Source organism: Lepidothrix coronata, unplaced genomic scaffold (assembly GCF_001604755.1).
Source record: "Lepidothrix coronata isolate B3197 unplaced genomic scaffold, Lepidothrix_coronata-1.0 Scaffold209, whole genome shotgun sequence".
In the NCBI taxonomy this organism is placed as follows: domain Eukaryota; kingdom Metazoa; phylum Chordata; class Aves; order Passeriformes; family Pipridae; genus Lepidothrix; species Lepidothrix coronata.
Window position 1 is genome coordinate 178,592 of NW_016690389.1, and position 23,412 is coordinate 202,003.

At 37.5% G+C, this 23,412-nt stretch overlaps 1 protein-coding gene across 3 annotated transcripts in view; it reads right to left on the bottom strand.

Moving 5' to 3' along the window:
• Positions 1–3,028: 3,028 nt before the first annotated feature.
• The window catches only part of DENND1B (DENN domain containing 1B), a 157,543-nt gene continuing 137,159 nt past the window's right edge, over positions 3,029–23,412 (bottom strand). For 2 of the 3 annotated variants that reach the window (XM_017832934.1, XM_017832933.1), the window contains 3 exons: positions 12,886–12,965; positions 11,623–11,839; positions 3,029–10,421 (listed from right to left, as the gene is read on the bottom strand). In XM_017832934.1, coding sequence (XP_017688423.1) covers positions 9,870–10,421; positions 11,623–11,839; positions 12,886–12,965 — 849 coding nt within the window. In that variant the 3' untranslated portion in view covers positions 3,029–9,869. The remainder of the gene's footprint in view (positions 10,422–11,622; positions 11,840–12,885; positions 12,966–23,412) is intronic. The other variant, XM_017832936.1, reaches the window with a different exon arrangement.

Here is a 23,412-nt window from a genome sequence, read left to right on the forward strand (position 1 = left end):
CCACAATTTAAGTCACCAATGCTAAACCACTCTAAAAAAGCCTGGGCTCCAGAAGTTGACCTGCTCCAGATGAGCATCTCAAGGATAAAACCTGAAAGTCACAAGATAGTTTTTAATATTTGGCCTTTCAACAGTCCAGGCTGTGAAAAGCACCCTCTGCCCATCTTGAACACAACAGAAATGCTCCTCCTCACCATTTAGGAACTATCTTAAGATAAACCAAATGAACTTATTTTGTACTAGGATAAAAAATACCCACCTTGAAAGTATATTAGTTGAGTTATTCATAGAGTTACATATACTTGAAAAACAAACTTGTGTAGGCAAATAAGCATTGTGTAAACTCTACATGGCAGAGTACACCTTTACTGTGTCTCATTCATGAAACTGAGTATTTTGCAGGACTTAACAATTAAAACCAGGTCACAGACCTAAAAGGAAAAGGCTTGAAAACAAGTTTATTAGATTGGTTGTAGGCCACCTTTCTTTTTCAGTATTGTATGTTGGGTTTTGTTGCTGTTTTGTTCCCCAAGTTTCAGTGGACCCAAAAATAAAAAACGAGTGGAGCAGTACACCATCAGGAGCCCAGCCCTTTGACTTTCAGGAGGAGTGTGAAACAGGCAGCCAAAGGAAGGAAATGATATACAGCCCATAGCATATTCCAAATGTGCTTCCCAAACTTTGCTTTTAGAACTAGTACTTGTTTATGTTTCACACAGAATTTCTAACAGGATTGACAGCCTCTGGGCTTTTGAAGTGCAAGAAGCTGTTAGCATTTTTTTCTGACTGATGAAAATCTGCAGACCGGCTCGACTCTGCTTTATCTGAATACCAGCAAACACACAACAACACTCCAGGCATTGCTCAGATTTTTTTTGTTGTTGTTATTGCTTGTCACATCAAATAAAAATCTAAACCCATGAATTTGATAAAGTTACTTTTCATTTTGTGAACATGAGGTTAACACACAATGAGTTCTGGAAAGAAAATTAAATGTTTTGTCCATCATTCAGGTTCAGCTGCAGCTGCACTGCGTGAAAGTGTATTGCAAAAGCAATTCTCATCTCACTATTGAAGCACAACCAACCAAGAAGTTACTAATGAATAGGAGTGTTTCTGATTTCTCCCCCCAAACAAGTCCCCAATAAGACACTGTTTTGAGCTGCATTTTTCCCCCAAATGAGGGAAACAACGGAACTCTTAATACATGAGCCAGCTTTCATACACAGGGCGCTACCACGTGGCTGGTACACCAAACTCCTCTGAAATAGTTTTTCACAAACACTTGGTATTGCTGTGTCAGCAGGAACAGAGTGCTGCTGCATCACCTGTGCAAAGTTTGGCAACTTAACTTAGCCTATCTTCTTTTATTACCTCCTCTTCTTCAATCCTTTCTCATTCCAGATTTGAAAGAACTTACTGAACTGAAACATCCACAGAAGGCAAGCTGCAACCACTCTCAGTGCCCTGAGATAAAAAACTAAGGAAAGTAGGTAAACTTTACCTGAAAGACTTCATCTTCATACTTTGTCACTCCTTCTGAAAAATTGCTTTTATAATGTCCTCCACTGACTCATAATCTGGACCTATGACAAAAAAGTTCACTTCTACAGCTATCATTTCAATAGCTGAATAAATGTGGACATATCCACTGGAAAAACAAAGAAACGACTGCAAGATCATTTCAGCTGGTATCACTCTACTGGCTGCAGTAAGCTAGCACAAGTCTAATGGCAACTGTTAAAATCACACCCACACTGTTTTGTATCAAGATAATTTGTAATTTTTTCATCAGTTGTGGACTGACTACAAAAATATTGAAACCACAGTCTCTATGGTTTGTCTGCATAAGATATCAAAAAGCTTTTAATTTAGAAGAGCAAATAACAGATCAGATTATACTGCATAGACATTTAAGGGAAAATTCTAGCTGAACTACAGTCATACACACATAAAATAAATCAGTGAAGCAACTACATTAAAAAGCTAAGCCACATCTGATAACTTATTCATGATGTGTTATTGTGTTGCGTTGCAGTGCATTTTTGGGGCAAGGTTTTGGTCCCAGAGGGGCCACAGAGGTGGCTCCTGTGAGAAGCTGCCAGAAGCTTCCTCCATATGTGACAGAGCCAATGCCATTCAGCTCCAAGACAGATCCACTGCTGGCCAAGGCCAAGCCCAGCAGTGACAGCCATAGCACCTCTGGGATAACCTAGTTTAGAGGGGAAAAATCCCTGTGCAATTGCAACCAAGACAGAGGAGTGAGACTATGTGAGGAACATCCCTGCAGACACCAAGATCTATAAGGAAGGAGGGGCTCCATGCACCAGGGCACAGATTCCTCTGCAGCCTGTGGTGCAGACCATGGTGAGGCAGCCGTGCCCCTACAGCCCATGGGGGTCCATGGGGAAACAGAGATCCACCTGCAGCCCACAGAGGACCCCATGCTGGAGCAGGGGAAGAGTGTGAGGAGTCCTCCCACTGAGGTGGAAGGAGCAGCAAAGACCAGCCAGGGTCAACCCACCACTTACAGATTATTTAGCCCACCTAGGTTACAAATAAAATCTATCCCCATTGTATTCCTGTTCTCCACAAAGCCAAGAGGTGCTTTCTCCATCAGCCTCTCTCCACTGGGAGGAAGGAGGGTGATAAAAGCAGGTCTGCATGTAATTTCTCCTTAATATGTCAATTTATTAATCTATTAAACAAAATAATATACCTACATTTTTGGCAATAACTTAAAGATCTAGAGACCAAGAAAAGTTGTTAAACAAAAAGCTAAGGTTTAGTTAAGGATTTTAAAAGATGCAAAATACCATTGGAATTTCAGTGGACATCAACATTTAACTTTTGCACTAATTAATTAATCAATTGCAATCGAGAAAACACATTCTGCTTTCTCTATATTTGAGAAACTGAAATAATCATTCAACAGAGAAAAACTTCCAACATAATACAGTATCATTTTAACCTTTATGCCTGATAAGCATGAAAACCCATCAAACAAGAACCTGCATCACCCAAGGAATTTTGATATTGTTAAATTTTATTTTATAGTACAGTGTTGGGCACTTTATGGTAATGTGGAGTTCACCAAAAACTTCTACTGACATCACAAACTTTGGAAGGAAAAAGAAAAAACAAACCACACCACACATCACAGCTCATTTACTACATCTAGACAGTGCACTACTAACAGTAGTCAAGGTCTGAAATACAGTTCTCGAGATAACTTTGAACAGTAGTCCAGAAGGTGCAAAAGCATGGAGTAAATTCTTAGATTTGGCTCTAATTTTGTAAAAAAGGTCAGTAACTAACTAAATTTTTAAAACTGTTAGGACAATGCTGGTTGTTTGGTGTGTGGGGTTTTTTTAATCTCTAAATTAAAACTGTCAATAAAATTTCAATGTGTCCTGTACTTTATGCCTCTCCTACAAGTATTAAAGACTCAAACAGGGGCATTGTCAGGAACTGTTTTCAAAGGTCACCAAATAAATGTTCTGAAAAAGAAAACCTTATCAGGATATATAATGTTGCTTTGTTCCATGTTGAGGCATTTCTCATCATATCTGACACAGATTTAGAAGTAACTAACACAAACTGTCAGTTTGCCAAACATGTAAGCATTTTAAATTGCTCTTCCTCCTCAAAAATCATGAAGTAACAGACGTGATGTGCTTGTGTGCAAGCTGCACCAAGACTAAGCTCTTCCACAGTGCTTTATTGCCTCATTCAAGTATATTAATTTAAAGAAATTCTTAAGGGAAAACCAAAGGCTAAAAGAAAATGTACATCAATATACAAAGAAATTAATTTACAAAAAATTAAAAGGTTACTGGCAACATTAGTAAATATTTTAAGTAATGACTTATGATAATTAGGGATGTCACAAACCAAATTCTTGTGGTCATCAGCATGAAGTCTCACCTCATTGCTGGTCCTGGAAAGCAATGCTTAACTCCTCAACTTTTTATCTGTGATAAACAAGTGATCAAATGATAAACTAAACATCATAAATTCTGATATTTAACCCCATTTCAATTTAACCAGGTTATAGTTTTAAGAATTGCCTGGAACTAATGGTATGTGAACATTGACTTAGGTCTTATTATTTCTACAGAATGTGACATCCATAATCACTCCCAGTCATTGGAAATATACATTTGCCTTATTAGAATATACTTCTTCATGTTCTTATCATACAATCATTTTTCAAAGCTACATGTAATTTTACATATTTCTGAAAAATACCATTTCAAGGATCTGCTTAAAAGCAGATGTGCACTATTAAATCACTTTGAAATAAGGAGAAATATTGCACAAAATTCACTGAAGATCTGAAAGTCAACACATTCCTCCCCTCCCCCCGCACAACCAAGTAGCTCCCTTATTTTTAACAGAAACAGAAAGTTAATTCACATAGAATCATAATAAATGTCAACATACTTGAACTCAACTTATTTTTCAAATGCTAATACTGTTATTGGATTCTAAATACAAGTGTTGTTAGTATTGACCTAAGTAATAGTACAATTTTATTTGAGTACCCTTTACTACAGTAAACCTTGGAGTAACTTCCAACTGTGTTACCTGCTTCATACTCCAACCCAGCAGAAAATGGCAACGGCCCTGCCAACCTCATGGATGGTGGATGGCCCTCTAGACTGAGGTGGCTTTGGATTCATCAGGCAACTCTACTTAGAAGCTTTCAGAAAGACCTGTCAAGTACTTTCAACTGGCCACTCACTAAAACTGTGAAACAGGTATTACAAAGCAAATCAAGGAAGGTTTTGCACAAACAAACCAAATCATCCCTTTCCATTCCTTTATTTTCAACACCCTGAAGAACATGGATTCTAGGCCAGCTGTGGTCCACACTCTTGGGGTGAAGATGAGGACATGTTCTAGACAGCTCAGGCTCTGCTAACAAGTAAACAGCAATTGGCTACAACATACACACCTAATAGCAGCAAAGAAGTTACTGAAGACAAGTCACATCACCATTCATACTGGTTTTGCTGGTGCATTTATTTCTACATTCATTCTCCAAAGATTTACTGCAATACCACAGGAACAGACAGCCCTCACCATCCTGAACTTTGCAATAAGGAAGCTGCTTGCCTCAGGCATTATTTTTTTAGCCACGCTTGTTTAGCTCGAAATTTCAGGCTGTTGGGAACACACTGGCTGGAGTCTCACAGCACCTGGTGTGAGGGTGCTGACAAGGGAGAAATAAAGACCAACCTTGACTTCTCCCTGCAGAGTCAGGGAGGTCCATGGTTAGGGGCTCCTTTCTGCAGGACAGGGTACAGTCAGTATTACACAGGGGGGTATTTGCAAAAGGGCCTCATGCTGGCACTTGGATTATTGCATGAAATATTTCTTTAATTACTTTACATGCATAGAGAAAACTTTAGATGCTCCTAGTAATTCCATTAGACAGCTGCACCAACAAAAGATTGTTCTGTAGGACTGAATATGATTGACTGTAGGTGGATAAACAGAAGCTGTTTTAAAAACCTGGCTTAACTGTTCTTCTGCCTAGACTTTACATTGGTTACAAGAACACAAGGTTGTAAACTAGCTCATCCTAAAACCTCAAAAGACATCTAAAACAGATTTTTGAGGTCTAAAACACTCTTCTAATAGATTGGGTGGGATTTTCAGAAGCACCCAGCATTTGTCTAAAACTCTGCCTGAAGTCTGTGTTACAATGCCTGAGAGGGGACTTCAGCCAGTGCTGAGAGTTCCTGATGATCCCACCCCAACAGCAGCAGCACCACTGAAATGCTAAATGACAGTGAAGGCTTCAGTCAACAAGTTCTATGACAACTCCTACAACTACATTTTTTCTTCAGAACAAGTCTATTTTTCAGAACTACGTGATGCTCAAATATGTGAGATGGAAGAGCAAACCACTGCCTATTCTACACAGACTGCCCTCTGCATGCATAGAGGGTGGGTAGGGATCACCTCTGCATCCACAGTGCTGTCCTTCCCTGAATATCTGCACTGTGTTCCACATCACATCTCTATTCACATGAATGGGAAGGCTTTGACTGCGACAACACATTATCCATCCTCCTGCAAATCCCACAGGGGATTAATTCCATAGGCAATATTACTTTTGCCTATATGTCTGGGCTGGAATCACAATAACTGAGCTAGAACTGAAATCTGGATTTCTTCAAAGTTACCATCCCTCCTGTGGACTCCCAAGGCTTTGCTTCACCACACCCCACTTGAACAACCCAGGAATCCCTTTCTCCTTCTACTGCCCTTACTTTTTCCTCCCAAACCAGATGAGTGATACAGCTCATTTTAGGCAGACATCTATGCAAAACAAACTCAAAAATATTCATTTCAAGTCCTAGTTTGACTTTCTACATCAGAAATTTGTTCCTATGTGTAAGTAACAGCTTATCAAATGACCTGGTATCTCCCTGAAACAGGAGGAATGGGAAGATTTTTGAGATCCTGAAGAAAAGAGATGCCTCTGAAGAAGACCACAGGAGCTCTGACTGAGCAGAATTCAGTTCTCACCAGCAGTTGGTGATGAATGTTGATGATTTTCAAAGACACTAGAAGGATTTCCACAAAAAAAAGCATACAAGTATAAAACTTGCCAAAAGTACTGGACCTGGACAATTTATCTTAATATAGAACCCAATGCGGTAATAAAAATACAGTATATGTAGCCAATAAACAGTTTTATATTATCACAAGGACAGAGAACAAGAATTTTTAACCAGAAATATCAGTTTGGACTCTTATGTATTTGGTAACTGGTAATTCTATTTAAATAAGGCACAAATATTAGCCTTTTTAAAAGATCACTGATAGTAAGTGGAAAAGATTCTGTATATTACAGAGTAAAAAATGTACCTACAGTTAAAATCAACATACATATAAAACTAAGTTATTTCTGAACCCATAACAAGGTTCAAAACCAAAAAAGACATACTATTTAACAGTTGTAAACATACTATGGGTTTTGTAAATAGTAAGGAAACAATGTAGCATAAGCACAGAACCATTTTGACTGAAATAAAAATAATTCTAAGTTGAATTTTACCTTCCATGTTTTATTTCATCTGTTTACCTCTTTTCAGCCTGCATTTTCACTCAATGTAACAGTGAATTACTGCTACAATGCTGTAATTTTGAAAGATTCCACTATCAAACTTTCAATTTTATGATCTTTATAACAACTGTAAGAGTATTGGCAGCCTCACACGGCTTCCATATTTATTCCACAAATCTGAGAATAGGACAATCTATGTGATTATTTGTTCAGTGCCTAACCCTATGGAAAGCCAGTAAGATTTATGCCTCTACCAGAGTGTCATTTTTTAAAACCACTTTCTGGCAGGATTCCTGGACTTAGGTGTTTGATGGTTTTGAAAGTAATGATGGCCATACTTTCTGATTTTTTTTTCTCTATTTTCATCCTAAAGAGATTAATACTGTTTATTATCTTTAATAAATGAAGAAAATAAAACAACTTAGATGGAACCAGGGACAGAAACATCGTATCAAATGCAAAGGAGAACAAAAGGTAAATCTTGAAATTCTCATCTACAAAACACCAAGGACATGAATGAGAACGAGTGAGAAGCATTATAAGAACAAAAATCTTTGTGTTGCCTGTCTCCTCTTAGACCCAACTGCAGCACTATGTTTGGGCAATATTTAGTACCAGTAAAGGAGAAGAATGCCTTCTACCAAGTCATTAATAACAGCTCTAAACAAGGATGCTCTGCAGCTCTGCAGTGCTGTCATCTGAACAGCACTGGAGACACCTGGTCTGACCCACCTGGAAAGCTTGAAGATTTTAATTATTTTTTATGATACTTTCAATTTTTAATAGTGCAAAATATTTTGCCAAATAACATTTGTTGATATTAAAAAAATACACAACATACTATGAAGAGGAAACCAAAGTATAAACAAATACTTTGGAGTACAGACCTCTGGATGTACAACTTCTAACTCTGGAATCCTGAGATTCTCCAGCAATGCAGATTGCAAATGCTCTCTGGAATGTTCATGTTCTAAACAGAAACAGGTATTTCTGTAAGATTTGCACTTTTACAACCTTTTAGCTTTGTTGCACTGATTAAAAAAATTAATTCTGGAGGCTCATCCTCAGTGTAAGTACTGGCCCAGACCTTCTCTTTCTGGAACAATCTGAAACTTATGCACTAACAACTCCCAGGTCTCACTCTACTGCGTCTTTGGTGGAGTTTCAAACGCTGACTCTGTAACAATGCGCAGCAATTCCCTCAGGTCAGCTGCCTTGTAATAAAGCAGCCAAAAAACCCTTTCCATTTGTGTTAGCTTGAAGGAAAATTAATTAATAAATCTCAATGAGGCAACAGATATTAAACTTTGCTACAAAATACTATGAAGGTACTAAAGCACAATCTGATTCAAATACTGACCCCATGAACACGCTCACTCAGGCCTACGCTGAGATTAAGACAAGTCGCTCGTGCCAAAGATGGAACAAAAGAAAAAAGGTTTCTAACGTAACTTAGAAGAGCAGGAGAACATTCTTCTCAGGTAGAGTTCATTTTATACCCGTGTGCTACTTCTAACAACTGCACCACAAATATCCTTCAAGGCTGGCAATTCCAATCTGCTGAACCTGATCTAATGCCTTCTCTATCCTGAGCCAGTGTGGAGGCCAAGGTATGTATGGTGAGGTGGAAAAAGAAAAGAGAAATAAAACTAAAAAAAAAAAAGAGCTGCTCCATACAGAATCAAAAATTTTCACTTTTAATATCCAAATATTCCCCAGGAACACTGCCAGAAGAAGCAAAAATTCTTGTCTAAATACAATATACATCAAGTCCATTTATTCTCCTTCACTTAATTTAGAAATTTGGTTGTTCAACTTGGCTAAAATGAGAGTTGGATATATGCAGAATCAAACTGAATCTGTAATTTTAGTTTTCTAGTGTTACAAATTAGGCACAGATCAGTTTTCCAACTATTAAACTGTAGGAAATAAAATATAATAGAAATCTATCAGTTCCACTTACACTTTCCTTTCTGAAATTTTTAGGTGAAATAGTCTACCTAGGGAAACCAGATAATATGTCTTTAAAGTGTCTTAGTTGTAAACAGAAGTTGATAAATGTCACATTATAATTCAGCGCTTCATGTACTTTATAGAAGAGAGAAAACCATGCGCTACCTTTTTGAAGTCTGGAAGACAGAGCCACAGTTTTAGTTTGGAGTAAGTTCCAAGTTATATTCACCAGAAATTCCTTACTCTAAAAAAAGTCTCCTTCCCCCCAACCTTTGCTGAAGCAAATTCCTGCCATGGAAAATCATTATTGCTGTTTTGTAGATTTGCATTCATCTTCTAAGATAGTTAAACCTCTTCTCAAAAGATTAAGGCAATTATTATTCATTACAAATATTAACATTTGTACATTTCAGACAAATCAGATGGCTTGGTTCATTTCATGCTTACTGGGATTAACAGAGTACCTTCAAAACCTGGTTACCTGTTAGGCGACACTTTTACTGCTGCTCAGAGGAAGCAAATGGTAGGAAGCACCATACACTTGCTGTATTTTTAACACAGAAACTAACTAGTACCTGATTTAAGAGTGCATTCATATATTTAGTTTCATTTTTTGGACCTAACTACAGCCAACAAATGAACTGAGTAAACGTAGAAGCAGACGTCCCAATGGCAGAAAATGCATACTCAACTGAAGAGAATTATTTTCATAACTTAGATCTCTTATTCCTTTTTCATCTTTTGGTTATCATGTTATATGGAGTTATATGGAGTCCTGAGTAGTCTCCCTTTAACTTCTAATGGGAGTCAAGTTTCTCTTCTCATAGTTTTCTTACGTTTTATTTCCACTGCTACTGCTGGATAAGTTATCCTTTGAAATATTTAAACCATAGTGAAAAGCAGAACTCAGTTTACATAATGACACCACTTCTTGAAGAAGACCACCCTCTTCCGGACTTTCATCTCCTTCCTTCCCATCTTTCTCCCAAGGGACCAGAATGGATGGATGTTGAGCAAGACTTCCTGGGAGCTGATCTTCTGAGGTATTGCTTAGTGTTTCGTTCTGCTTTGCATGCTTACAGGAAGAATAGCCTGCTTTGAAACTTTCTAGGGAAGTAAACTGAGCACTTGGTCGTACTGGAGATGGGGATGTCATACTAGCAGTGTCCTTCCTGTCAGTAATAAGGGTTTTGTCACTCTTTTCTTCTTCCAGCCTTGTGAGAGATTCTCTCAGGCCACCAGAAGAAACTTGCTTCCTTGGTGATGGAGGGAGTTGCTTCCCATGGAGGACACTGTCATCCTGGCCGAGGTTCCACTCTGCTTGATCATTAGCACTGCTGCAGAGCAGAGTAAGGTTGCTCTCACTAGGTGCATTTGACTTGTTCTGAAAGAAAAAACATTTTTATAGTTAATGTAGAGACAAAAAATATCTCTACGCTGGTGCTTCTGAAACAAAAGTACTGTAAGGGATATTATGTGTTCCTAAACCATGGATCTCCTTTGGGGTTCAGTGTCACAAAACAACAATCCCGGACACAATGTGAGAACAAGTGTTTTTACATTTCCTCACCAGAACATTGTCTCTTATCCTAATGATCACCTTTGGTACAGAGGAAGGATTTCTGTCTCCCTGTCTATTTCGTCTTGGCACAAGAAGTTTTGACAGTGAACAAAGACACACTTTTCTGGTTTGTACCCATAATATTAGAGGGTGGGGGACTAAAACTAAAACCAGATGGCATTTCCTCTTTGCTTCAGTAATTAATTATACCAATTTTCAATATTAAAGTTTTTTTGCCAAACAAAAATGGGCATTTTATTAATCTAACCCCTGTGTGACACTCATAATATAACATCTTACAAGCTTTATAAGCATTTGCATCAGTATTTGCTGCTCCAGTAACAAATCCTCTACTATAGGATCCCTTTCAGCAAAAGTAAATGTTGGACAGCTGATATGCACTGGAATTCAAAAACACTAATATTGTTTTGGCTAATATCACAGCAGTGACTTGGTGAGGGTTTTAAAATTGTAGGCAAGCAGTTTGTTTACACTAAAGGACCTATGCAACCCTACCCAAAAAAGCAACAGGGAGTCCTCTTCGAAAGCTCTGCAGTGCTATTCTAGCAGTGGTTTGGGTGCAATTGCCAGATAGACCCCATGACTTAAATCAAGATGGAAACATCACCATATCACTACACCTAGTTAAAGGCTGTGAAGTGAAAATGGAAATACCTTCTAAACTACACAAAAAGAAGACTAAATCCTTCTCCAGGCATATCAGATTGAACAGGTAAATGTAATACTAAACTATTTAAGTAAATTATTATACAATTCACTGGTACATCTGCACATCATTCCAAGATGACCTAGTAAACTGGACAAAGGTGTAACCAATTTCTTGGCTGGTGAAAAACCATCATGCAGTGACCAGCAGGAGTGTACTGTTACGTAGCCCTAAGACACACTAGCAATTCTAAGGACTATGCCGCTGTGTCCTATCTGCATGTTGATGATTCCACAAGTGCAGTATTCCACTATAAATGGACTTGGGTTATTTTTCAAATGAAAGCAGAAGACTAACCGCAGTCTTGTAATCAATGTCATCCATTGACCTAAAGAAATCCAGGCTCTTTGCTCCTGAGAGTTTTCCTTGATCTGAACTGTGTGTGCTCAGTGTGTCCAGGATCTCCCCAAGCAAGTCCATTTCTCCTTGATGCTGAGGAATTATTCCTGTTTCACCAGAACCATCACTATCATAAAAGTAAGCAGAAGCTTCTTCGCTGTCTTCTGATGATAACCTGAAAACAAAAACTTTTTCATCAGATAGGAACCTAAAAGTAATTTTAATATGGCCACATCTGAAAGGAGAATGCATTTCAAGACTTTTGAAAGGGAACAATAACCTGGAATTTCTTCCTACTCAAGGATTTTGCTAAACATAGCTGTATGGTATCAATGGAGATGCACTCACCATTAGCTGTCTCCTGGCCTAACCACACACTTTGTTCTAGTGGAAAGACTCTCATACTGAAACCCTTCTTCCATCACATGACCAGACTTACTGGAGTCCTGCTTATCTGCACTGAGAATTGGTGCTTTTGTCTCTTAAATTCTCTCTTGCTCATTGCAAGACCATTACCTCAGACCCCCATTCTACTACAGTCTTTTCCTATCTCTGTCTATCCAGAATACTGCTACAAGGGGTATTTCCCATGGCTCACTGTTTTGATTATATTCTTTTAATACTTCAGTAGTTCCCTCTTCCCTACTACATCGCAGCTCAAGCTGCTTGATTTTGCTTTCAGCATCCTTTCTGGTTTATATCAAAACCTATCTGGTTCATTATCCAAAATCAACCTATGAACTCAGAAAATGCCTCAGTGCAGCCTAAGCTTCAATTTATGATTTTTTTCTAGTTCTCACATAGGAAGAGCTTGATATAAAACTCACAAAGCATTATTTTTCTTTCAGACCCTTCAAAAATTTCTCATTGTCATAACCACAACACAAGCCTTAAAGAACAGATTAGCTGAGGTTACTGCCCACCATGTTTAGTAATATTATTTCACTAGTTTTTTGTGTATGTAGTCTTTTTATCTGGAGTCTATGAAGACTGCAGATTACAACAAGCTCTTCTAGACACTAGAAACAATGAAAATATATTAATAATCTGTCCCTGCTTTTAAAGCAGATATAAATCCTAAACTACTTGACATCATCTAGATCAAGAATAAAACTAGCAGCCTGGATGGGAGCAAAATGTGTCACTTGAACTTGAGTTTGCTGAATAATACTAGTTATGCTCTCTCCTATACGTACATACACATTTAAACAGGCTTCTTACTTGCTCGTTCTCTCCATTTCATCATCATCATCTTCATCCAAGGCAAAATCCTGGTTACTGAGATGCTGGTTGAAACGAGTCTGGAGGACAAAAAATTAGCATTATAATTTTGTTTGTTTTTTTTCTATTTCAGCATGACTTATTTGGAGACTAGCTGCCACTTTACTTGTTAAGACTTCCTGAGCACTTGATGAGTAAAACCACATATTGATCAAGTCTTGTAAAGATTGTTAAAGGGGATGTGAAGTCCTGAAGCATCAGCAATTAAAGAGAACTATTTTTCTTCGTGGCCTGTGGAGGGCCTCATTATTTATGCAAAGCCTGGCGTGCCTTATTATTTATGCAAAGCATTGACTAGCAGAAAACTGGCTACTGGAGGAAAATCATCCTCAGGTCTTTTAGCTACCCTTTCTTGAAAGTATATCACAAAAAGCACTGTGGTTTAGTACTTTCTGATAGAAACATTTGCCAAGCTCTGGTTGATGTGGTCTACTGAGCATGCAGAGAAATGGACTTTTGAAGAAGCAAATACAAGAGAAATCAGGAGTCTCTTTACATAGGTAGGTTTATGTTAAGGTGTTATACAGGACTGCAGAGTAAGTAATATGCCAGCTCAAAAACTTTGCCCTAAACATGCCTTTGTGCAGGATAATTTACTGTAGATTACAGCTAACTCAGTTTACACTCAGAGCATCCCATGGAGACTTTGCATGGACTAGCTAGTGTGTTGCAAATTCACACACTACCTTATGGACTACTCACTAGCCTGTTATATCCCATTATTATTTAGCAAATAAAATCAGGCTAAAGAATTCTAAGATAATTGGGAAAAATTCTCTCTCTTGACCAGAACATTTAAATCAGGAATTTTAGTCACTTGGGCTTCACAAATGACTGTCTTAAGGGCTATACATCTCTTCTACCTGTTTAGTATCAAAAACCTGCAAAGATTAACTATACAGGCAATCAATCCACTGAAGAGATTCTGAACCTTGGATAACCACCCATAATTTAAAGACATATGGATAGAATTTGTGCAAAGGGAAAACAGTGCTAGCTAACTTTGAGGAAAATCAAGCGAGTAACAAGAAGTGCTACTGCCCACATCTCATCATGCAGCTCGCCAAATGCCTAAACCTGCAACAAGCCCCTGATGAGGAAGAAATATGGCCTTAATTTCAGACTACAAGGAGCTTGAAAACCTTGTACTGCGAGGATTTCAGGACGTTACCTATTACAGATGTTGTCAGTGTTCTACATAGACCAGGACGCTCTCTGGAACTTCCCCCCCCCGCTTTATTTTCAGGAATGTCTCAGTGTTCACTCTTTATAGACTGAGATGTTTGTTCCTGTTCAACAAGAGAGGATTTAATTAAAGCAGCAAGTTTTGATAACACTTTCCATAGTTCTTCCCTCTCAAAGAGGAAACATATGGTTCTTAATGTGTTAAACCAAGTAATAGTTGATAGAAAATGAGAGAATTATTAGCATATTAAAGCCCATGAAAGAACCCTAAGATTCATACTGAGCAAAAGGTATAGGATGGAAGGCAGAGAAAAACTGTTTCTAACTCTTTCACAGTTTTGTGAATTCTTTGTGTCATTCCCATCACTGTTGCAATCTATCGTTTTCCAGCTTGTAACTAAAGAGAGGTTAACCATTCTGTCTTAACTGATACTCCTAATTAGCTATTTTACTGATCACTGTCACAACTACAGTCACTGTTTTCAGTTTATAAGTTGCTGCTTTAAGTATTTATCTTCACTGGGACAATTAAAATACTTTGTTTCTATAACACTGAAAATGAACACTTCCCCAAGAAAATTCTGACATGACATTCACTGTAATTAAAGCTCTAACCCGGAACTAGCTCTTGGAAGGCAAAACCCTCCAATTTGCAGCAAAATTAGATGATGCTATCACATTTACTTCTACTAACATAAATGAGAGATTTTGCAGGGAAAAAGGTTCTTTAAAAATGTTGAGAAGTTTCAGAAAACAAAATGAAAACCGACACTTCATCTGTACATGAATTAACTCTGTCAATGGAATAAAATCCTACAATATGACACTTGCTGATTTGTTGAAATAATAAATAAGATTTCAAAGAGCATAGATATAAGTTTCAAGAAAAAAAGAAAAAAGTGTGAAAAAAGAAAAAAAAAGAAAAAAGGAAAAAAAGTTGTTATATATATTTCTACAAAAACTAGATCAAGATGAGAGAACAGCAATGTGTCTGAGAAACAGAAACTGAATAAAATTCATTAGATCCAGCAAACACCACAGGGATAGCAGTGGCCCCTCAGAGCACTTACAGACAGTATTATGCAAGAGTGTTAATGAAAGCAAGAATAATATCATATAAAGGAATGTAACAGAGCATGTTGATAAACCTAAAATCTCCCCCCAAACCAAGAACTTCTAGTTCCTGATGGTCAGAATCTGTATTTGCAAAAATATTTTTGTTACCAATTTAAATGTTCAGGGCTATATTATAAAATTATAGAGGGACACTTTCAAAAACTAAATCAAATAAAATGGGATTTACATACGAAGAAAAAAAAAAATGAGGGGAAGGAAAGGAAAATATTTGGCTGCAAATAACAACCTTCTCCAGCATTTACAACTCTGTGAGCTAGCCACGGAGACAACAAGCAACATATGTTTTTGAATAGGTGACTTTCCTCTAGGAGCTGTAATAAAAACGACTGCAAGGGAGGGGTATGTCCAGACTACTTTGCAAAGAAAGAAAAAGAAAGAAAGAAACCCTTAATAAATTCCAAAAGGAAAGCCATAAAACTTTTTCAATGTTCCACTAGGCAAAGTGACAGAGTACGTGCACCTGCAAAAGCTGTCAGAGTCATTTAAGAAGTCCTTCCATTACTGATGTACCCTGCTGTTTGCAGTTATTTAAGCTTTTAATTTCTGTCTTTTCTACATTTTGAAGTGTGTAACCTTTTTTATACCTCTTTATGAAAAAAGGACAGACTTCTGCTTCCTTCCTGATTAGCATTCTAATAACAACCAGACCATTTAAATTTATTACCACAAGAAATGATATGGCAACACTCCTTTCTTGCTGCACCAGAACTTTATAAAGTCTTAATAGACTGCTGTCATGTTTTCTTCTATAAAATAAAGGAAAAAACTTCTTTCAACTACTCAATTGTTTTGCTTCTTCCAACTTGTTCTGCTTAGATAATAAATCTATTATTTAATGTATTTACTTTATACCAAAACATGGACAGGGATTCAACTTTTGCTAGTTTTAAGTTTTCTCATCTTCAGGTACACTGCACCACAAGATTCCATCTCTCATCTTGTTCACAATGTAAGACAGTTCAACACACTTAAAGACAACAAGCTCACACTCTCCACAAGCCACTGCTGAACCATCAAGCCTGTAAAGTGCAGCAAAGGAACAACTCCAGACGGTATGAGGTTATATATCCTTTCTGCATACACATTATACATCCTCTTTGGTTTCTGCTCCACTTTGAAATCTCCTTGTGCAAGTGGTCTGCAGCCTACACAGAGCTCAGCAATTGCTGATCACTGAAATAAGGAAAGGAAGGAGCTGATGGCATAAATACAGGTAAGAACCAAATAAAGTGACAATAAGTCCTTAAACTGTTCTCTTCTGCTTGCTGGTAGCCTCACAAAATGTACTGCTTTGGCATAAAAATGCCAAAACACATGAATGCAAAAGGACTTAAATGTAAGATGGTTACATTCTTGATTGGGCATGAAAGTCAGTCTTCGAAATGTCAGCTTTTTATATAATGCTAGACCTTTCAGAAGTCCAGCTTTTGGGAATGAGTGCTTATTGATTGATACTAAGGCAGGAAGTTTAACGAGGCTGCTGCTATTAATTGTCCTCAAAGTGAAAAACAATCTTTTGATAAATGGCAGCACACATACAATTTCACATTTACTGGCTACTCAATACATCAACACATATAAAGTTTCAAGAAAATTAAAATACATACAATGTTTTAAATCTAGGAAGTACTGTTTCCTTTTTCTTACAAATTTAGAGTATGAGAAAGCAAAATAAATACAAGTCCGCTCTTATTTATGATTCAGTATTTCATTTTACCCATCCTCTACAACCAAATCACAGACATAATTAGGGCTCCATTCAGTAGGGAAGCAAAAGATCTCTCAATCAAACTTTCTAGTTAAGCACAACCTGTCGCCTTCCTTTCCGGTTAAACACTGTGACCTAAAGTGATGAATCACAGGAAGGTACTTCACATTACACTCCACAAGAGCTGAGACTAATGAAAGGAAGAGGAAAGGAGAGACAAAAAAGAAGTACAATTTCTAAACAATAATGCTCTGATATATATTATCTAAGATGCCGTATTTTTTTTATATATATATACACATATACATTATTATTATAACACAGGACTCAGTAAAATTTAAAAACTATTAATGTTATATATAAAAAAAAGCTTCATCCTTCCTAGGAAAGAGACCACCTCTGCTTTAACATGCAGATAGAGATGATGCATTTGAAAGAACATAAAGCGATTGGAAACATCCACAGTTGTATGCCATGAAAATGTCATCAATTCTGAGATCCTGTTAAAATGATAGGGAAACAGAGATAAAATAAGTAGCTTTCCAATGACAGAGAAAAATCCTTTTCTGTGACAATAAGGAGTCTGCAAGAGCAGGAAATCCCCCAAAATCTGTTTGGAGATACAGACAACCAGAAATATGCGTACAGGCACAGTACTTTGAAATGACAAGTACACTGTAATACCACAGAGACCTCCACTGACTATGGTAAAGGTAAAGAAACATTAATATCTGTGCTGAGGTGGGATTTATTATAAGTAAGGGTGATAAATCTGTTGAGATACTTAGTCACGTTTAGCATACTAATTATTTATGTTCTGAATTGAAAAAATGAACAAATACCTGAACACAGGTATCACTGGAGGATTTTGTAACACTGCTTTTAATTTTTAATAATTACTCATGCTTCTGCAAGTATTTTTCAAAAATAGTCTGCTTTTCTCCAAAGCAACAAGTAAACTTCCACTTTCCCTGAAGAATCACAGGCCGTTTTTCCCTCAGGAAGCCTGAGCCCCCTAAATCAGCCCGAGGCTCCCCACTGCCCACAGTCAGGCATCACCTCCGAGCAGCCACATCCCGCTCGTTCTTCTCAATGGCACAGAGGCTATTCTTAGCTAAAGTGCCTGTTTTCAGCTGATGATGCACTGTGGCACCATGCCACACATCATTCTAGCTGCAAAGAGTGCACCATCCGAAGGCAGCCTGGCTCCATTTTAATTGGCAACAAGCACAAGTGTTAGTCCTTTAAAATAGGATGTGGGGATTTGCAGTGCCATTTGCAACAACTAAAGCCAGCAGCTCATTTTTTTTTTTTGTGGATGATTCTAAGAATCAGATTAACCAGGTGGAATTTCCAGTTACAAAAACTGAGAAAAATATCACGTATTTTCCCTTCCGATGGTTATTAATGTCCCCGGTACACTCAATGATGGAAGAAAAATGACAGAATGGAGAGGAGCAAGGAGATAAGGAAGAACGTGTGTCAGAAAAGGAAAAACTAATCAGGTGTCCATATGCACAAAGCCACATAAATGTTTATATGCACAAAGGCAGGAAAGGGAACACAGGTTTGAGGTAACAGGAAAGTCGAGAGACTTGGAATTAACTCAGGTACACCATGTGTGACTTTAATGAATCATAAGAGCTGTAAACCCAGTTTGCCTGGCTGGAACATAAATTGATCTTTTAGTTAAAATAGGCATCATACCCTGACATCAGCAGAACTATCACATGGTAAAATCACTGCTGGGAGTACTGTTTGCTGATTGTGTGTGACTTTCTCAGAGGAAAACTTACCAAAAATACTGAAGTTGAAATGTACAATGTGGATGTGATCATAAAGACAAACGTTCTATACCTCCAGACTTCAGAAACACTGAACTCTGTCCATAAGACCTATGGACAATGTTAGAACCTATTTGAGGGAAGCTCTGCATGAAGCCTGAAAACAGACAAACTAATCACGGTGGCAGGGAAAAAAAGACTGTGCCTTAGAAACAGAAATATTGACCCCAAGCACATCTCTAGACTGTTTAAGGCTCCCAACCAGAAGAATTAAAAAAGAGAAGTCCCTCCTTCTGTTTGGCACCAGTAGGAGTCTTCTGCTCAGCAAAGAAGGTCTTTCTCTGCAAGGTGCTGTGAATATGGCTGGCACTTGAATTTGGATGCTACTCACTAATTTTAGATATTTTAGGGTCAAAATTAGAAAATTAACAGCAGGATAGAGGAGTCATCAGGATGCAGTCTAGATTCTAGGTGGGCTGAGTTGCCCTTTGGTCATGCCCCTCTCTCTCCACTTACTACAGAAACAGCCTAGGGCAGCACTGCAGCTAATAATTTCAGCATTTCAGAAGTGTCTAAAATTAGATGGGTCGAATCTGAGCTCTCACATTCAGAGATGCTGAGATCCCTGTAGTAAAGGCTTTTCCTGTCTCTTTTAATTCTCCCTCCTTTTGCCCCCAGCCAAACTTTTTTCTTTAATTGAACTTCTTTATCCCCCTTTTTTTTTTTTTTTTTAATTCTAAGGTACAGGATTATAGAAAGAAAGAAAAGGTTAGGCAACATACAGTACTAGAGCTGAAGTTTTAGATGTAAAGTGGTGCTTCAGGCCAGAAGGCAAAAGAAAAATGGAAGTTGGGATGCAGATCTCAAACATTGTCTGACAGCTCTTCTGGCTCCCTGCTTTGAGGGAGCCAAAATGTGACCCGTGGAAGACAGAAGATACACAGCAAATGAAAGCAGAAGACACCACTGTTACATGAAGATGTCAATAAATTCTCCTGACGAAAAATTTAATCCGGTTATTTCAATTAACTACTAAGGACAGAAAGGTTAATCCAGTTTTGAAGGTACTTTGCGAGACAGCATTTTTCTTTTATATACTTCAGAAAAAGCAAACACTGGAAACATACCAGTGTGGTGTCTTTGTTTGTAGAAGAAAAGACCCTCAGAAAGGCTGTCTTTCTGTTTGTTAAAAAACTTAAGCAGGGGTCAATAATAGTCAGGAAAAGCACCTGTGAAGTTTTTGCTTGAATAAATTTTTCTTTCAGTAAGATCAGACGTAGATATGGTGATGACTTCACCTTGAAAAACCAAGCATTCCAAAAAATGCTCACGGGGTAACAAAAAATTCCAGAGTGATTTCCTGGCCATTATCCTAACTTTCCATTTCTTTATTTTTTATTTTTTTTTAACTGGAAGCATGGTAATCTGTGCAGAGGTTTCTTAAATGATGTTTTACTGCAAAACTGGGAGACAAGTAGCCACGAGGTTAACACTTGTTTATGGGTGCAGAAGGAAGAGCAGAACTCTGCTGCAGAATGTCACTGTCTCCGTTTAGCAGAGAGGGCAGGTGGGAGCAGTGAGCAATGTTGTAATTCTGCCTCTCCTTGGCAGTTTATTATTCCCTATTCCAGAAAATAATATTATGCACCATACATGAAAGCATCTAAATGCTTACTTTGCATAAAACCCAGGTACTATTTCACTTAACAAAAATAAAGGAAGTACCAGTCGATTTCTGAGAGGTTTTCTATTGTAACAAGCAAGCCTTGCACGAGGTAGAGGATACATGTGCCTCCACCTCTTCGAAAAGGTACCGGCGCCACGAGAGGGCACTCTCGTAATCTACAATTTGAATTTTGGCTGCCTAGCTTTCTCATTTTTAATTAAAAGGAAATCTGTTTTGCAGAATGAAGAGATCTTACTTGACACACCAAGACAAAAGATTTTTCTCCAAATTAAAGGAAGCTAATGATATCTACAATATTTTCAAATTACACATTAGCTAAGAATCACAATTTACTGATCAACCAAAGCTTACTTCAACACTGTATTTTACTTTTTATTTACAAAATGTGATTTACATTTTAAAAAGCTCTTACTTTATGACATCTGTTAATTTATAATACTTTAGACAATGAGAGCAGAAGAGACCTCTAGTAACATAATCAGTGTTATATGTGGATGGTAGGCATAGATGTGATCTCAAGCACATTATCTGAATACAAATACAGGTAGATGCCCTTAATCAGAGCTTTTATGTTTCTGAAACCATTGTGGGGCTGTTTGTGGATTTTTTTTCCAAAAGAAAGTCATCTTATACAGAATACTCAGTATATTCAGCACTGCATTATCACAAGCATGTCATCTCCTCTCTTACATTACTGGTAAAAAAAAAAAAAAGTATTCAGAATAGCCAACTCTCACAGCCTTTTTCAGGTTAGGAGGGTAATCAGTTACTAGAAGCCCTTTGCAGCTAATGATTATGTCATTTATTTTACTGGCCATTGTAAGGATATTGATAAATGGGGCACTCCTGAAGGTAAGGTTATTCTGAACACATCTTCCTGCTTGACACTTGCTATCTTTGTTGAACAGATGCCAAGTATACCTACTGCAAGTTGAATTCTATATTGTATAGTTACTAGGATATACTTCAATAAAAGTGAAAAAGCTCCATTTGCAATATGCTTTAAAAAAAAAAAGACTAAAAACTGGTAGTTCTCTTCTATGAGAGCATACCAAGAAAAAAGTTTAGTCTAAGTTGGCTTTTATTACCTTATGCAAAAGTGTTTTTAAAACCTTCTTAGTCACTCTATTTGGATCCTGCAAAGTCATGGCGAATAGTTCACTTGGTATCTTCAATATAGGAACATTTTAAGTATTGCTGACACACAGGGATTCCTGGTAAATCCACACTTAGAATCCAAATGCTACAGATGCAAGATACCTGTAGTACCTTTAGGCACATACTATTACATATATTTCCTTAGAGACAAGGGGGCATTGCTAACTTACTAATTACAAAGTGAACTGGTAGCTCTTATTCGGTATTCTGCAAATCATCAAGAGTGTTTTATTAGCCACAAAATACATTAAGACTATTGATATCCTGAAATGCACCATTTTCAATAAGCTACCCTAACACCTAATATAACAGCAAAATTACAAAGATCATATTCATGAAATCAAACCGATCTTCCTGGCATTCTAACCAGGATCATAATAAACACATTTTCTTTTTAAATATATATTAATTTGAAACAATTTTACAGAGCTCCTACTGCATTTAGGCCCCTACGTACCCAAAAACCTGCATTACCTGGGAGCATATAATGAAACAGAACTAAAACAGATTATGCAAAAACTGATTGCACCACAGTCTAATACATGCCCTCCTGTGCCTTTCTCATCAATAGTTAAAGGAACTCAGCAACATCATTGGGAAGATACTGCAGTGTTGAAGCGATCTCATGCTTGCATTAATTTCTGTTTGAAAAATTTTAGCTGGTGATTTCTTATACCTTCTACATCCCTTATTAATGCAAGAGATAAAACATACCAGAGACATATTATTAGCTCTAGGCATGAAACAGTTAACAGCAGTGCACATGCCAAGGTTTTAATAAGGCTTAACAATAAAAAGCTTCAATCCTCCACTTTCACTAGATTTTGTTGTTGTGGTTTTCCCTTGCTTAGGGCAATCCATCTGTTAATGTTGACTTGCAATATAGTTAAGCTTCACACACATATAAAAAGCCTAGAACAGCGAACCTAAGCAAGGGGAAGCTCAAATGAATATTACAGAGATAGAAGGATTCATCTGAGGCACAGATTAATTGTGTGCGCACACGCGCATGCACACGGGCACGTAGGAGTACACTCCCCTCAGTTCCTTTTTTTTTTTTTTTAGGGAAGACTCACAAAATGCAAATTATAGGAGGGCAAGCTGATCACTACGGTTTGCAATAGCACATTTAATTATTTATCCTCTGATTAGGTTTTGACAGCTATTTTACACGCTATACTTTTTTTTTATTTTACTGCTAGTTTTTTGTTAAAAAAAAAATAAAGCCACTATGACAGCAGTCATAAAGCTTAGTAAATATTCATTGTTAAAAATGGCTCTGCACTGTGACCAGTGCTGGTATTCTCCCTGGGCCAAACTGGCCTTGTTTTCAATAAAACCAGAGAAGTATCCTTTCCCTTGAGCCCTGTTAGGCTGAGGCTGCAGTTGGAACTGTCATCTTCACACAAAAGCAAAAGGGTTGGGTTTTACAAACGCAAAGCCTAATTGGAAGATCTTCATGGCTGTACCCTTGACATTTATTAAAGCCTCATCAACAAAACAGGAAATAACCGTACTAATTAGCAGACTCATATACAAACTACTATTTGTTGGGGTAAAAGAAGATTCACTTTTTATTGTAAAGGAAACATCCTCTCAGACCCCAAAAATCCTGCTATGACCCAATTTTTAAAATAATCTTTCTCAGTGAAGCAAACTTTCATATCATACACAACTTTTCAAAATAAATATGTTTTACAGCATCTCAGGTACTGTTAGTATTTAACTGTTTCCAAGAAGTGGAGAACAAAAAGCTCAACACATGCATCTAATATGACATAAAATGTAACACCAAATTCTTTATATTT